This window comes from Aulonocara stuartgranti (assembly GCF_965226115.1).
Source record: "Aulonocara stuartgranti genome assembly, chromosome: 10".
NCBI classification, from domain to species: domain Eukaryota; kingdom Metazoa; phylum Chordata; class Actinopteri; order Cichliformes; family Cichlidae; genus Aulonocara; species Aulonocara stuartgranti.
Window position 1 is genome coordinate 24,383,688 of NC_138946.1, and position 17,627 is coordinate 24,401,314.

The 17,627-nt window shown below is 42.0% G+C and overlaps 1 protein-coding gene across 4 annotated transcripts in view; it reads right to left on the reverse strand.

Annotated features, from left to right (window-relative positions):
* The window catches only part of gabra3 (gamma-aminobutyric acid type A receptor subunit alpha3), a 122,612-nt gene that overhangs the window by 47,568 nt on the left and 57,417 nt on the right, over nucleotides 1–17,627 (reverse strand). For all 4 annotated transcript variants that reach the window (XM_082548066.1, XM_082548067.1, XM_082548065.1 and 1 more), the window contains 2 exons: nucleotides 7,997–8,118; nucleotides 2,426–2,493 (listed from right to left, as the gene is read on the reverse strand). In XM_082548066.1, coding sequence (XP_082404192.1) covers nucleotides 2,426–2,493; nucleotides 7,997–8,118 — 190 coding nt within the window. The remainder of the gene's footprint in view (nucleotides 1–2,425; nucleotides 2,494–7,996; nucleotides 8,119–17,627) is intronic.

Consider the following 17,627-nt stretch of genomic DNA (forward strand, 5'->3'; position numbering starts at 1 on the left):
TAAATCAGGGTGGAAAATAAGTATTTGGTCAATAACAAAAATACAACTCAATACTTTGTAACATAACCTTTGTTGGCAATAACAGAGGTCAAACGTTTACTATAGGTCTTTACCAGGTTTGCACACACAGTAGCTGGTATTTTGGCCCATTCCTCCATGCAGATCTTCTCGAGAGCAGTGATGTTTTGGGGCCGTCGCCGAGCAACACGGACTTTCAACTCCCGCCACAGATTTTCTATGGGGTTGAGGTCTGGAGACTGGCTAGGCCACTCCAGGACTTTCAAATGCTTCTTACGGAGCCACTCCTTTGTTGCCCGGGCGGTGTGTTTTGGATCATTGTCATGTTGGAAGACCCAGCCTCGTTTCATCTTCAAAGTTCTCACTGATGGAAGGAGGTTTTGGCTCAAAATCTCACGATACATGGCCCCATTCATTCTGTCCTTAACACGGATCAGTCGTCCTGTCCCCTTGGCAGAAAAACAGCCCCATAGCATGATGTTTCCACCCCCATGCTTCACAGTAGGTATGGTGTTCTTGGGATGCAACTCAGTATTCTTCTTCCTCCAAACACGACGAGTTGAGTTTATACCAAAAAGTTCTACTTTGGTTTCATCTGACCACATGACATTCTCCCAATCCTCTGCTGTATCATCCATGTGCTCTCTGGCAAACTTCAGACGGGCCTGGACATGCACTGGCTTCAGCAGCGGAACACGTCTGGCACTGCGGGATTTGATTCCCTGCCGTTGTAGTGTGTTACTGATGGTGACCTTTGTTACTTTGGTCCCAGCTCTCTGCAGGTCATTCGCCAGGTCCCCCCGTGTGAATCTGGGATCTTTACTCACCGTTCTCATGATCATTTTGACCCCACGGGATGAGATCTTGCGTGGAGCCCCAGATCGAGGGAGATTATCAGTGGTCTTGTATGTCTTCCATTTTCTGATGATTGCTCCCACAGTTGATTTTTTCACACCAAGCTGCTTGCCTATTGTAGATTCACTCTTCCCAGTCTGGTGCACGTCTACAATACTTTTCCTGGTGTCCTTCGAAAGCTCTTTGGTCTTGGCCATGGCAGAGTTTGGAGTCTGACTGTTTGAGGCTGTGGACAGGTGTCTTTTATACAGATGATGAGTTCAAACAGGTGCCATTCATACAGGTAACGAGTGGGGGACAGAAAAGCGTCTTACAGAAGACGTTACAGGTCTGTGAGGGCCAGAGATTTTCCATGTTTGAGGTGACCAAATACTTATTTTCCACCCTGATTTACGAATAAATTCTTTACAAATCCTACCATGTGAATTCATGGATTTTTTTTTCACATTCTGTCTCTCACAGTTGAAGTGTACCTCTGGTGCAAATTACTGACCTCTGTCATCATTTTAAGTGGGGGAACTTGCACAATCGGTGGCTGACTAAATACTTTTTTGCCCCAAAAAGATGCGTTACAGAACAAAGGACTAGAGAGCCCAAGGGGCTTAAAAAGAAGTCCCAGTCTAACAAACGTAGAATTTAAAACAAGCATCCATCAAAAGTCAGCTCCCACTCAGTCTCAAATAATAAAATAAAAAGCCATTATCTAATTATATACAGATATACACCCACTCATTTTATTTGTGTCTTTGTTACCCGGCACACTTAACCATGACAGCATGAATATTTATGTGTCTCTGTACTCTACAGTTGAGTTAGTTAACATAAAGAACATCTGTCATATACCATTAAGGAAGTAAAGCCGTTCACCTTTAACATCCTCTGTAACCGTCTTCACACAAGTTTATGACATCCTCAGGAGATCCTCATCGACTCGCGTTCGAGTCTGACAGTGTGAACACAAGCTGCTGTAGAGGAGCTACGCTTAGAGCCCCAGAACAGAGTGAAGCAGAGCTCCAGTGAGACCGAAACACTCAAAGTTTGGCAAAAACGCACTAATCTTGCTATGTCATGCAGGCTGTCAAGCCAGCTCTGTGCTCAGCCTCGGAAACAAACCCAGAGCTCAAGGTGGTCAATTAGAGCTGCATGATCAAATATGTCAAATGCTGTACAGGGTCTCATGACAACGCATAAAAATTCTCAGGCAATTGCTGCTTAAAGAGGGTCATCTGAGGCTTTTAAAGGCTGTGTTTTACAGGGAGACCACTTTGACAAGGAAAAGCACCATCCGAAAGTTGTCTGCTAGTATATAACATAAATATATGTACACAAAACCATTACTACTACTACTAATAATAATAATAAAAAATGCATGAATAGCTAAGACCAACAAATCCAACATCCTCTACAAGGACCTTGAAGCAAAGATGCTTACACAATCCAAATGCCACACTAAGCACCTCTGCCAAACAGTAACAGGTAAAGGGATGAAAGCCTTCTTAGGTTTGATGATTCTGATCAGAGTGAGGAGGAAGCTGAGGAAACTGATACTCACCATGTCTGTGTCTGAAACGGGTCCAAAACTCGTGACATAGATGTTTGTCCTCACTTCTGTTACGCTCTCTGAGGAAAAGAGACAACGAGGACCAGAACACATTACGGTCATTACTCAGTCTGTACACAAAAAAAGCATTGCTGGAGCTCTGTCTTTGTTAAGCTGATTGTTTGTGTGCATGACAGTGAAGTTTGCTGGTTGGATTTTAACTAAGCTACCTTAGAAAAAGCCTAGAGTATTAAACGGTTAGAGAAACATCTCAATTTGAAGGAAAAAAAATAAAACAAATGCAGAAGACTTATGCATGCTCAGGGAGGAATTTGTGTCCTCCTGGACGGCTTAATACCTGGATTCAAACTGTCTTTATGGATCATTTCATCAAATCCGTGTTCTTGTAGCACAGGCTGCTGGTTTAAGAACATAATGCTACACCAATAATATAAGACATTTTCTAAAATACACACAGCACTGGCTATAACAGTCCTAAGGATTTGGCCCAGGAGTTGTTGTTTGTTTTTTTTCCTTCTTCCTTGACCTCAATTCGGAGGCAAAATGTTGCTGCGAGCAGCTTCACAGATGCTTCTGAAAGTTATCCATTCAGTAAAACTACCATTTGTTTGGCTCAAGCTCGTTTTTGACCACTGAGGCATAAAATTTGCTTTGGGCCACGCCCAAGTCTGTATCTTCAGAGATGAGATTCCCTTTTGACCCAAAATGATTTTAGTCAGCCTTAAAGGACTACTGGCTCAGGAATAATATGCAGCAGCTTAACATTAAGCATTTTTTAACTCAGATAATGTACACATGTTTTGCAGTTACACACACATACAAACACTGAGTCTGATTCTGTCATAACTCTATAAGACTTTCTACTGTGTCTATTCTTAAGGAAGATGTATTTCTTCAGTTTTAATGACATGCATCCTTGCATGTTATGTAACAATAAAAGCCCCATAATTGCTTTTCTGTCATAATGATTTATAGATGATTCCTGAATTTGCAACACCGATCACACTGATCATTATACGGCATGCTAGTGCAGACCTTTAATTGTGATATGAAATATGCGATGTGGAAGGATTGTTTCCAAACACGTCACTAATGATTTTAACATCGCATTAAGTAGGGCATGAGATGAAAGTCATGACAGATCAAAATTTGCCCTCTTCAGTGTGGGCTGAATCAGCTCCTCTGGGGTAACCGTGTAAAGCAGGCTCTTGGGCCGCTGGCGAGACAAATAGCTGCTCCCGGTGGTGCAACGACTAGAGAGTGATGAGGCTTTTCTCCAAAAGTGAATGGATCCTCGCTCTAACTGTGTCCCAGATCTAAATGGCCACCCACAGGTGAGGTCTTTAATCCTTTAGCAAAGACCCCCCCCTTTCCATCCCAAGGGAGGAGATCCACTTCCACATTAATCATTTCTGTGACTCAAATAGCTCTCACAAATACACGATTATCACAACACCAAGTCAGCAGTTTCCATGGAAGACATAGGCAGGGGAACAGAATGATTTGCCCTGTTTCTGTTTACAACAAAGCACTGGAGCATAGGGCAGAGCTAATAGATGCTGCTGAAAATAAAATGAAATGGCATTTTTCCAGTTTCTGCCCAGTCTGCTTGTCTGAGATGGTCCCACATGACTGTTTTTTCAGAAGGCATGGGGTGGCCAGCAGGAGGAAGATTGGTGCTTTTCTTCTTGTGCAGGCAGCAGCTTTAGACATTAAAGCGTCCCTGCTATACAAAAGCGTGGCGCCTGGTCTGTGTGAAGGCCAGATGCTCCTAATCTAATCTGCAGATTTAAACCTGTGTCAAATAGTTTTACAATATTTTACATTTAAAATACATTTTAAAATATATCATAAAATGTTAAATTTATAATTTATATATTTTATATATTCCTGTCATATTTTTGATGAATAAAGAAATAAGAGGATAATAAATGTCACCACCTTCCTGTCTATTAAATATCAAAGAGGATTTCAAATATGAAAAATTCAAACAGGTCCCCATTCTGTGCCTTCATAAAAAGTAATAAAGCTATGATACACCAGTGCATAAAGCAACTTTAGAAATATGTACAGCTATGGCACCCTACTTACATACAAATAACTGACATATTTTAACCAATCAGAATCATTTCAGCTTCAGTCCTACTATTTGCTTTGCTTAGTGACAATTTTCCTAAAGAACTGTGAGTAAAGAGGTGTTGATAGAATTGTGCTTTAACCTATAGGCAGTCACTTCTGTACAGAGAGACACCTGATCATCTGTTTTGCCTTTGGAGATGGGAATATAACACGAACAACCTATGTTTGGTTCCTTTTCCTGGTTACTGCCACAGAGCCCGAGTCATCCAGCATGGTAGGCCTGTTGCCCAGTAGGTATGCTCATGGCATGTGAATCAAGCAGTAGAGCAGAATTGGACATTCCAGCTGACTGGCTGAGAAATGGTAAAGCACGTTTGAGCATGTGGGCTTGCTGTTGTCCTTTAGGGCACGGATATTTGGATGAAATGGCATCAATTAGTGGGATTTCCACTGACGTGTGTGCTTATTTGCCATTTGGGCATGATTGAACAAAGATGTTCACCCAAGGGAACGCACTTTTCCACAAGAGTGATGTAAAAAAAAAAAAAATGCTCCGTATTGTCCACTAGCAGTGCATAGTGTCAGTTTGGTTTCATGAAGCCAAAAACCTTCAGTTGAGAAGAAAATTGAAGTTTCAGCTACACTAGTCTAATATCTGATATTTACACCACAAAGAAAATGTCAGTAGTTTGTTTGAATATATACATTTAGAAAAGAGCAACATGAAAATTGCATAAGGATATATAAAATAACCTGCACCCTGTGCATGTTGGGCCAATGGCACCTGTAAGTATGTGTGCTGATGAACAGGAGTGTGCTACAGGCTTAGAAGTTTATAACCTTCATAAATATGTGTCAGGCACTGCTGCAGCAACTGCTGACTGTGTTGATAAGGGGCCAAATTAGCCTTCCGACCTCACCTAACTCACTTCCTCAAGCACCAGTTTGAGATGTAGAACATGACACATATCAGTTATGTAACAGTTTTTTTTTAAAGAAAAAATATATATCAATTCTATTTATAAATAAATGTGTCTCCTATACATCTGGACTGAACCACAGTGTTCAGTTGGATCAATAAGTGCCTCAGTGAAGCATAGAAATGCTGCTCCTTAGACCTGCTCTTTTGACTAAACATAGTCAAAAGACATACAGTGGGGCAAAAAAGTATTTAGTCAGCCACCGATTGTGCAAGTTCCCCCACCTAAAATGATGACAGAGGTCAGTAATTTGCACCAGAGGTACACTTCAACTGTGAGAGACAGAATGTGAAAAAAAAATCCATGAATCCACATGGTAGGATTTGTAAAGAATTTATTCGTAAATCAGGGTGGAAAATATGTATTTGGTCACCTCAAACAAGGAAAATCTCTGGCTCTCACAGACCTGTAACGTCTTCTGTAAGAAGCTTTTCTGTCCCCCACTCGTTACCTGTATGAATGGCACCTGTTTGAACTCATCATCTGTATAAAAGACACCTGTCCACAGCCTCAAACAGTCAGACTCCAAACTCCGCCATGGCCAAGACCAAAGAGCTTTGGAAGGACACCAGGAAAAGTATTGTAGACCTGCACCAGACTGGGAAGAGTGAATCTACAATAGGCAAGCAGCTTGGTGTGAAAAAAATCAACTGTGGGAGCAATCATCAGAAAATGGAAGACATACAAGACCACTGATAATCTCCCTCGATCTGGGGCTCCACGCAAGATCTCATCCCGTGGGGTCAAAATGATCATGAGAACGGTGAGCAAAGATCCCAGAACCACACGGGGGGACCTGGTGAATGACCTGCAGAGAGCTGGGACCAAAGTAACAAAGGTCACCATCAGTAACACACTACAACGGCAGGGAATCAAATCCCGCAGTGCCAGACGTGTTCCGCTGCTGAAGCCAGTGCATGTCCAGGCCCGTCTGAAGTTTGCCAGAGAGCACATGGATGATACAGCAGAGGATTGGGAGAATGTCATGTGGTCAGATGAAACCAAAGTAGAACTTTTGGTAAACTCAACTCGTTGTGTTTGGAGGAAGAAGAATACTGAGTTGCATCCCAAGAACACCATACCTACTGTGAAGCATGGGGGTGGAAACATCATGCTATGGGGCTGTTTTTCTGCCAAGGGGACAGGACGACTGATCCGTGTTAAGGACAGAATGAATGGGGCCATGTATCGTGAGATTTTGAGCCAAAACCTCCTTCCATCAGTGAGAACTTTGAAGATGAAACGAGGCTGGGTCTTCCAACATGACAATGATCCAAAACACACCGCCCGGGCAACAAAGGAGTGGCTCCGTAAGAAGCATTTGAAAGTCCTGGAGTGGCCTAGCCAGTCTCCAGACCTCAACCCCATAGAAAATCTGTGGCGGGAGTTGAAAGTCCGTGTTGCTCGGCGACAGCCCCAAAACATCACTGCTCTCGAGAAGATCTGCATGGAGGAATGGGCCAAAATACCAGCTACTGTGTGTGCAAACCTGGTAAAGACCTATAGTAAATGTTTGACCTCTGTTATTGCCAACAAAGGTTATGTTACAAAGTATTGAGTTGTATTTTTGTTATTGACCAAATACTTATTTTCCACCCTGATTTACGAATAAATTCTTTACAAATCCTACCATGTGGATTCATTGATTTTTTTTTTCACATTCTGTCTCTCACAGTTGAAGTGTACCTCTGGTGCAAATTACTGACCTCTGTCATCATTTTAGGTGGGGGAACTTGCACAATCGGTGGCTGACTAAATACTTTTTTGCCCCACTGTAATTAAGATTATTTTTCGCCAACCCTAATAATGGCTAAAGAGCCATAAATATCTGACACCTTGTAACCCATGCATTTAAGTCACAAGTTAAATAGATGGATTCATGCTTCACACACCCCTTGATTACAAAAACGCCAATAATTCAACTTCAACATTTTCTTTAACAGGACTCATATTCTATTACACAACTATGTTAATAAATTTTGCACTATAGCACTTTTTTCCCACTCCCTTAGGAAGATGTAAGTAATTCTATTCTGAAATGAAACAACATAAACTCCTGATATTTAAATTAAATGCGACTGTTACGCTTTATTCTACTGTACGCAATGATTCACGCATCAGGACGACAGCTTGAGGTTTACATCAAAGTTCTGTCTTTGCACAGCAAACATCACTCTGCAAAACACGATGATAATTTGCTACTTAAATCCAGAACTTACCCAGCACACCCACTCTATATTAACTAATATTAATGGGAAAAAGCCACAACAGTGAAAGAAAAGTATGAAAATAAGTAAAATGACTTAATCTCACTTAATCTGCAAAAGAAGTTCAACTTAATCAAAAATAATCCATTTCATTAACGCAACAGGAAGGAAATGACATAGGACCTAGTAGATTAATTAATGTATTTAATGATTTTCAGCATTTGGGATTACAGTGTGATTAACATTTTTGTGTATCCATCATCAGTACAGCTGTTTAGGAACTAAGCACTGCTTACCTCCCAACCCGGGACGGAGCCTGTTGTCATATCCATCCAACAGCCTGTCTAAGATTCGGGTGAAAATGGTGATGTTGTCTTTACTGTCATCAGGCAACGGCTCTCTGTGTCCAACTACTGCCCTGCAGGGAAAAACAAGGAAAAGAAAGTGGAGTTCAAGAATAACAAAAGCTGTCAGATTTAGCAAAACCACTGATATGCTGACACTGCGTACAACAGTGTGAAAGCCTGCTGTTTGTTAGTATCTCCCACTGTCTCGACTGGGTGGACTCTCCGTTTTTAGAAAAAGAATACATTTATAGTAATGAGTTGTTTCCCAAAAAGAAAACACTCAGCAGCATTTTGTTAGAGAATTCATCATATGCTATCAACCATTAGTTATTAATTTACACGACCCACAATCCCCAACATAACAATACTGTAGTGAAATGAAAAGGCCACTATATGTGGAACAGTGATGAGTTAATGAGTACCATCTTTATTTAAGTTAAAATCCCCCTGGGAGCTGACCTATAATATAAAAGTAATCCTCGTCAACCACCCCTCCATGCCCACATGCACTCTTCCACATGCAGCTCTTCACACTTCTGTAAGGAAGGAAACGAATCGTGTATATTCCGTGAAAGATCCTCAAAGGAAATCCCAGAAAACTGGGAAACTGTGTTTTCTCTTGACTTTCTGTAGCTTAATGCCTGCTAAAATAACAAGTCAATATAAAGAGTCCACTGGAGCTACAGCATTATCCATTAAAACACTTACTGGGTGAAGGTCACCTCTTTAAATGTATGCAATTGTAATTATTATCAGCTCGGGGAGTTAGGGATCTTAAAAATGGCCTTCCTACACAAAACGCATCATAATTTTGAGGCATCTGGGCAAAGTACTTCAGTTTAGCTAAGTGGCCATTATGAGGGCATGTGTGGGCAATAAAAAATATCAATTAAGCATCAGGGTTCCTTCGTGTTCTAGCGATTATTCCCTCCATAATGTAGTGGCACTCATGTTGTACAATACACCAAGCATAAATGCTTTTAAAGCTTTACAAAATATAAGTGCTGTTTTTATATTAGGCAGGTTGAAATATGTAAACTCTGCCAGTTATACTTTATTCGGTGTTAAATTAAACATTAAAACCCTCTGGTTTATATAAAGGATACTGTGCTATCAATATTACAGGGAACTTTGTATTTATATTGATTATAAAGGTAATGTAATGCGGCACAGTTAGCACTTCTTTTACAATGTGTTTTTTATTGCTTTTAACTTTCTTTTATGTTCTGCATTAGTAGAGAAACCTTGACTGTTTACTAATCGATTTCCTAACATGTACTGGGGGCTGCGTTAAATTGTTGGCGCCTCACAGGGAAAGCATTTGGGTTGGGTGACTTTTACTGTGAAAAGCTAATGAAGCAAGATGGTTATTGCATAAAATGCATGTATGAAATAACATTTTATTTTCTTTTTTGACAGTGGATCAGTTTTAATTATGGACGACAGTAATAGAAGTTTAATGGGGTGAGCTCTTAGATGAAGAGCCGGAGGCGAAAGACGGCACACCTCCACTGTCTGCAAATTACACTTCCAATTATTTGTGATTGACTCTTTGAAACATTGTTTGTTGGACTTCACAGTAAACAGAAACAAGTTGCTCTTGTGTGTTTTAAGTATTTAACTCATCTGAAAGCTGCTCATTTTGAAATAAGAACACTGGGGGCCTTCTACCAGTACATTGCATAACTCTCACACAACACTACTGAGAAAAGTACTTGCAGCACTCAGTGATTTGTGTCTTTAATAACATAGCATTCAACATGTGCTGTAAAATCTTCCACTGAGGTCTCATACCATGTCTACAGTTAGGTTCATACTTTGTTTTCTGTTATTTTGAACATCACCAAATGCTGTGTTTCCTCCCTCGAGGCCTTTACTGCAGCTGCCTTCAGTTGCTGCTTGTTTGTGCTTCTTTCGGCCTCCAGTTTTGTATTTAACAGCAGAAAAGCAAGCTCTTTATTGGACTGAGATCAGGTAACTGACTTGGCCACTGAAGAATTTCTCATTTCTCTGCCTTGAGAAACTCTAGGGTTGTTTTTGCAGATTGCTTTGGGTCAGTATCCATTTACAATGTGAAGTCCTGTCAGTTTTACAGCTTCTGGTTGAAAAGTTCATCTTGGTTTTATCTGTCCAATGAGTTTATTTTTTTCAGAACTTTGAAATGTCTTGTTCGAGAGCTGTTTGAAACCAGTGGTTTCACTTGGGCAGCAAACAGCTTACAGCCAATTGTCCGACTGGTTTTGAGCCTGAGGCTCAAGTAAAAATGGCTCCAATTACTAAACAGTTACTAATTTGTTGTAAACCCTTAAATTAAAGCTGGAAAGTATGCCCTTCAATCACATCTTGGTTGTTTGATTTAAAATTCACTGAGGTTGTGTACAAAAGTTGTGCACCTGGGACTAACTGTATGACCACGACAGGTTCACAGGTTTGGCTGTACCCCCAAGTATTAACAGCACATGCTCAGAAAGTCCCAAGAAAGTCGGAAACTTTCAGAGGGTTCATATCACTTCCCCGGGTGAAAACCTTCCTCAGTTATGAAACTTGTGCTGAAATGCTGCTGGTAATTTTAGCATTCAGGGTGGCAGCAGAGGGACGAGTTGAGACTTCACAATAAAATCAAATAGGGCCCAAAAAAGTTGTCTACCCAGAGGAAAAATGTAAAATGGAAGAAATTGCCTCTGCAGCAATCTCCCTTGATAGACTTGATGATGCCAAGCAGGCGCAAGTACACCGAGTTCACTAAGTGCACGTTTTGTTTGAACAACGACAGTGGTGTTTTTGTGCATTTCTGCTGTAACTGCACAAGATTTTAAAAAATCATTAATCTTCTTCTCGTTTTGTTGACATGACACAACTGGAATTTCTGTTCGTCTTTCCTTTTCATGCCCTCATAAATGGACACTCTTTTCTATGCTGTATATTAGTTATTGTAACAAAATTGACTCTTCTAGTATGACTCATCATTTTACCATTAAAAAAATATTTTAAAAAAAGACAAAATCTGATTACAATGGATTTCTTTTTACAACCGCGTCCATCAAAATGACAGAATCAAAACCTAATGCCACCTCTGCACCAAGGTGAACATGGAAAATAATAAAGAATGCAACTTCCAGAACCGAGGGCAAGTGATAAGACAGATGATGTCAGATGTTTGAGGCTTCGTAACTTGTGAGTGCACTCCACTGAGACCGAGCCTTTTAACTCCAAGCTCACGACTTGAACCCCATCGAGCAGGGCATGTTTTGATATATTCCAACTGTCAAATAAGCACCTACCTCTATAATTATGCTCTGGCAAAAAAATATATTAAAATATGACAGCATAACAGTGTACTCATAAATATTTGAATGAAGTAATACTGGATAATTCTGGATTTTCCATTCACGCAACTTATCAAAAATGGACAGGCATGTGTGTTTGAAGTAGCTCAGACACACCGAAAACACCAAAATACAAAAAAAGCTTTTAGAAATGGCTGGGAAGAGTTTAACTGCAATAGGTGATATCTCACTTAACATGAATCATATATCAAACAAAAAGCCTCTGTGGCCTCTCAGACGGCACCGATGGAAATTCAAAAATTAATGAGAACCCCTTAGTCGCTAAGAAACCGTTCGAGCAACATCTGCTGCACATATATCCACTTCAGAAAAAAAACAAAGCAAATGTGTGGCGTGTAGCATCTGCATGTTTAACTGAAACACACACGCTTTCTGTGACACACACACACACAAAAACACACACTCTTGTAACCTCTTCCAGTAGGCGCCAGCTGTTTAAATTCACTGATGAGGACTAAAGAAATGGGACATTCCCTCTGTATTTGACATCATTTTTATTGAAACACAGAGGTTTTATAATCGTGCCAGCTGCTGTGTTTCACTCCCTCAACCCCCTTCATTATTCACACCATCTCAACACAAGCACATGAATCCAATTTTAAAAGAAGCACAAAGAACCAAACAGCCATTATATCTGCACATAACACGATGTTTGAATTTCGGGGGGGGGAGTTGCAATAGGAGCAAAAAGACCCCCGAAAAAAACAATTACTGCTGTATGTCTTAGTTTCGTGTCAACGCCAAATTTGACAAATACTTTCTTTTATTAAACATTGATATTAGTCATAGGCTCAGCATATAAATACTGTTAATTATTAATGACTTCCAGGATGTCTGATCGCATTATTCTGTGTAGCTACTCTAAAGTTGGACTTTGATGGTTAAAAGTGAATTATGAATATTTGAACATGAGATGAGTGATATTTACCGATGCTGTGTGAAGACAGCCCGGAAAACTATCAGTAAAAGGCCCCAATTCATCATCAGATCAGTTTGCAACAGAATTGTGAGAATTAATTAATTTTCATTAGTGGCTGCAGGAAGACATGGAAAGATTAGTTGGACCTCGTACTTTTTAATTCTTATTGACCATTTTCATATCAAATGAGTGACTAACACAGACTAACACGAGCCACTTGTGACATTGAACACAAGTGGCTCGTGTTTTATTTACTGAGGCAGTGACTGTAAATGAAACCGATATGACTGCTCTAAAAAAGGTGCAGTGCGCTAGCGCTCGGAGCTTCGGCTTGTATTCTTCTCCAGCCTGAGCAGGTTTAATAATAAGGATAAGTGGAAACAGCTGTGTGGGTGTGCAGGACCTTTAAGCTAACAATGGGCCTTTTTCACAGTGGGTACTTGACTTGTATCTAGGAAGAGCACAGGTGTTACAACTAACTTTAACAATGGCTCTGTTATATCGTGCTGCAGAAAACGGCATGGCAGCAGCAGGAGCCTGAAACAGGAGCAGATAAATGGTATTCAATTCAAAAGGATAACAAACGTCTGTGCTTTGTAGTTCTTTGTTCAATTTGCAAAATTATCCATATGAAAAATGCATTTGAAATTCTCGTTATCCATTTTATTTTCCTGGTTGCCTCACTTCATTTGTAACATCGCCACCTGGTCTTTGCTTTGTTTTGTCTGTGGGAGTGGACTGTACCAGTTTCCGGGGGTGTCTAAACCCACTAACTTGACGAAAATATGACGTAATATGTGCATTTGAACACATGTTAATTTATCAGCAACACTAAGGCATTAAATGTTAACTCGTGGACTGGATCCAAAGGCCAGTGAAGTATTGTTGATGAGAGGACACAGAGTAACCTTCAAAGCGCCCACCTTGAGCATGTCCTCTCTTTCCACACCGCAGAGGGTTTGAATATATTGTGTATTTAACGATCCTTATATCTGAGTTACAATGACTAGCTACTGCTAGTTAAATGAATAGACAGAGAAATGTAAGTAAAGACTTGTTAGTTGCAGTCTATTACTGCCTACATGACAATGGTACAGTCCATGTTTTTTTCATGTAAAATATCCATTTGTCTATTTATTTAAAAGGGTGGTGTAAGCCCATTTTTATGTTATTTATTTTGATGACACAAATTAAAAAAAGAATTGAACTGTGAAGTGTTACACTGAACGATTACTTGTTAACAACCATTAACAGGAGTCACTCTGTGCTTTTGGTCCTCTTGATAGCCGATTCCTACATATTTTCCACAAAAAGTCTCAGTTTCCCCACACTGCACAATTGCTCACTTACATGAAAAGGCAGACAGTGAGCTGCTATATCTCAAAATCCAGACAGTAATTAATATTTGTACACAACAGCACTACACTCCCTGTTAAAGTGATGACGACTGACTATTTTCTATAGACAGGAAACAAACTTGCATGGACTTTTGCAGAGCTTTATCCTCGATGTTTAGGAGCAGCAAGCACACAGTGTTGCAGAAACAGATTATAGTAAAGCATTTTACAGCCCTAAAATTAAAAACCCAACGCTGCAGCATTTGTCACCAAATTAATGATATCAAAAACGCCGACTCACTGGAGCGGCGAATGGTGCACGCCGTTAACCTGAGGTTGGTGTTACCATAGTTTTAAAATATTTAAAGCCTAAATTATAATATTTAATCACTTTAATTTAGTTTGGATTTTTGGCTTAGATTTTGACTGAGTACTTTTGCAGAGAAAGCTTTAATTTGGAATTTAAATTGGCTGTTTTGTCACTTCCATGGTTGCAGTACAAGGCAGGAGAGCGCATTAAAACCAAGCTGCTGGTGGCATATTTTCTGATGGCATCATTAGATGGGATAAACACGGGTATTAAATCAAGGGTATTCTGCCTCCTGGAGCACAAGGAAAAGTTTCTTTTTTTTTTTTTTTTTTTTTTTGGCCTGTCCCGTTTGGCTCTTTTACCATCAGAATTGTTGTCTAAAGGCAAAGAAAGATGCCCAACGGATTTACTTTACCAAACTGACCATCCCAGCCTTGCCGTAATGGTCCATTTGATTCACCTTTTATTGTTTATTTTATTTTCACTTACTGAATACGGGACAGACTTGACTGGGGGAAAGAAGGGGAGAAAGAAAGAGGGAAAGAGAAACAGCTGAGAAGAGGGACGGGGGAGAAGGGCAAAAAACAAAAACCAACAGAACGGGCAGAGAAAAAAAAAATGCATATATCAATCACCTGGATCACCTGCTGAGAAAGAAAAAAGAAAGCAAGCAGAAGAGAACAAGAGTAATAGAATAAACAGCATCACAATGATATATGGGAATATGACAGTAAATACTAAATGTTAAACATTATTGTGCAGCACATAAGATCAACAGAACACAGTGTGCTTTGAGGTAGGAGCCAAAAAGGGTGTAGTTTGTGGGTGTGATCACCCGTGTGTACACCTGTGAGCATGGATGCGCTTGTTTTTTTTAAAAAGGTTCCTTCATGTAATGATCTGCTAGAGGGTGTGGGGGGGCCACAGCCCCGTCCTCCAGGGCGTGAAGCAGGTGTGGAGGAGATCAAAACTTCACACATCCAGAGGCCCCCAGAACACAAGAGACCAAGGAAGACCAACAGAGGGGCAGCTGTCCCAGAAAGAGCTGAGGAGAGTCCCAGATGAGGGCTCACTCAGCAGCCGCGGAGCAGAAGCCAGGGGGAGTTGCAGTGACGCGCCCGTGAGCTCCGCCGGCAGCCAGCTGCGCCTGAGTGACCGAGCCCCAGGCCGAGAGGCCGGGGGCACCCCACCTCCGAAGTGGCCCGAGCGAGCCCCAGGCTCCAGGCCCCGATAAGCGGCCGCCAAGGAGTGAGCCGGTGTGTACCTGGACGCCCATCCCCGGACACAAAGAACCACCAACGCACCGATGTCTGAGGGAGTCCGCCACTGGCAGGGGAAGTGGTGGTAGGGGGAGATAGGCCTCCAAACCTTGGAGGGCCTGAGATGTCCCCAGAGAGGTGGCGCCTGACACCCAACCTGACATATAGACACAGACATACAGGCACACACAGATACAAACATCCATTCCCACCCTCATGCTCTCATATGCACTTACTCCACACTCAACCAACGTGGAGACAGACATAAAGAGACGTTGTACACACGATCACACTCCCCAAGCGTACTCTACAAACCGGGTCTAGGTGCCCCCGCCCCTGGAGGGGGGAACTGCACCCAGACCCAGGTGGTGTTTCCCTTTTCCCTGCGGTGGGGGGAGGCAGACCGCCCCGACTCCGCAGCAGCAGGAAGGCTCCACACTCCAGACCGCAGTCGGACGGCCAACTCCTCCTCCTAGTCCTAGCCCCCCTGCTCCAGCAGGTCGCAGAGAATGGGGGTGAGAGAAGACTCCAAACCTCCCTCCACCCGCTCATTGTAATGTTGATGCATGTGTGTTCTAAGGTGCATTTAAAACCCAGGAGGGCTTGGAGCTACCTGCCAGAGAGCAGCAGGTAAGCGCATGGTCCCTCCTGCTAGCCCTCAATGTCTACGTGTATTTAAAATTGAGAGGTGGGCAACGATGCCAGGGGTGGGGTGTACACCCTGATGGTACTTTGGAGTCCGTGTATCGTGCCCACCCCCAAGATCCTATATGTATGTGTAATGAGAGTGTGAGTAATGTGAATGTCTAAGTTGTGGGATAAAATTGAGGCAGAGGCAGCCAGAAGGGGACGGGGGGGGGGGGGGGGGGGGGGGGGTAGCCTCCTCTGCACCCTGGTGACATACCCCTACTCCAAGGCCCTGCATGTGTGGGTGGTTGTGGTGGAGCGGGAAGAGGGAGGCAGCTGGAGATGGGGAGGGAAGGAAGGGAGGGGCAAGTTTCTAACCTAATCATATATGCATAAACTTTTTGGGAAGTTTACTTTCTGTAGTAGACACTATGGATTTAAATGTTATCCTGTGAAAGTTTCTTAATTAGCAATGTTCTGTAAAAGGCGTCTCTTTAATTAATTATTACTTAGTCCCATTTCTGAAGGGCATCCCTGATTTCCAATATTCCTCAGCTGAAATGAAAGGGACTAAACATCAAAGGCCTTTGATACTTTTAGTGGCACACCATATTGTTTGTGAAAGCTAACCTCGATGTGGTCACTTTCTGCTGTAGTGTTAGCGTCTTACATGGATGACTGACACCCTGAGAAGAAGAAGCAGACTCGCTGGGCTGGTGGTGGGAACAAAATGCGTGTGGGCCCAGCAGTCTGAGTTAGTGGAACGGGCATGCACTGAGTGAGTGGACTGGCGCCAATCCAAGGTTAGTGCACTGAACCAGTCTGACAGGTGAAGGATTGCACTCTTGGCTGGGGAAGAGATGTAGTGTTGGTCTCCCAGGGCATGCTGGTGCCTGCTGGCAGCCAGAAGGTGTGGAATGAGCAGCGAGGCTGGAGGGAAGTGAGCGGTAATGAGAGCTGTTCGGGTGGCAGGAAGAGATGAAGGTGCTTCATGAGCTGACAGAGTGATGGCAAATAAACCTTAGTGAAGAGGAGTAATTGTGGAAGCTAAAGTTCAAGTGTGCTGTTGTGTGCAAATGTGTGCTTCGCTCGGTGACGGATCTGCCTCGTTTTGTGGGGCCAGTTATTTTATCCCACAGCCTCAGGATGCTGAATATATAAAGCAGTTTCAAACTATTTGATTAAATCTTCGCTGTACACACAACAGGGACTGAATTTCATTACCAGCTAAAGGAGCTCTGAGGTTACATTGGGGCTGGCCAGAGGAAAAGGTAACCAAATCAGATTTTAGAGAAAAGTTGTGATTGGATTTGAAGATTTACTGCTATACACCTACCACCAACTTAAACGCCCCGTCACTTCCTCAGTGTGATGCATCCTCATTTCAAACAGGATGTCTGTGAAGACAGTGAGGGGCGAATCTCAAGTGTGAGGCAATGAGCTTCGGTGGTTTTATTAGAGAGAAGGGTCAGAAAGGTGAGGCCGCTGGAAAAATTGTGAGGATTTTATTCATTGAACCTTCAGGTTACACCCACTTGTGCAGCATGAGTCACCTCTGAAAATGCTTTGTTCTCCTGAAGGTTCTCAGTAGCTTTGACCTAAACACAGCTAAACAAACCAAATCCATGTTGAACCCCATTTAAAAACAAACAAAAAACCAGCCTTTTCATTAACAAGAATGTGACTTGTCTAGCAATGAAGCAGAGTGCGCTGAAGAATACAAAATAGATGGACCTATTTGCTTTTCCTTACTGTCATCGATTCTGTTACAGTGCTGGATG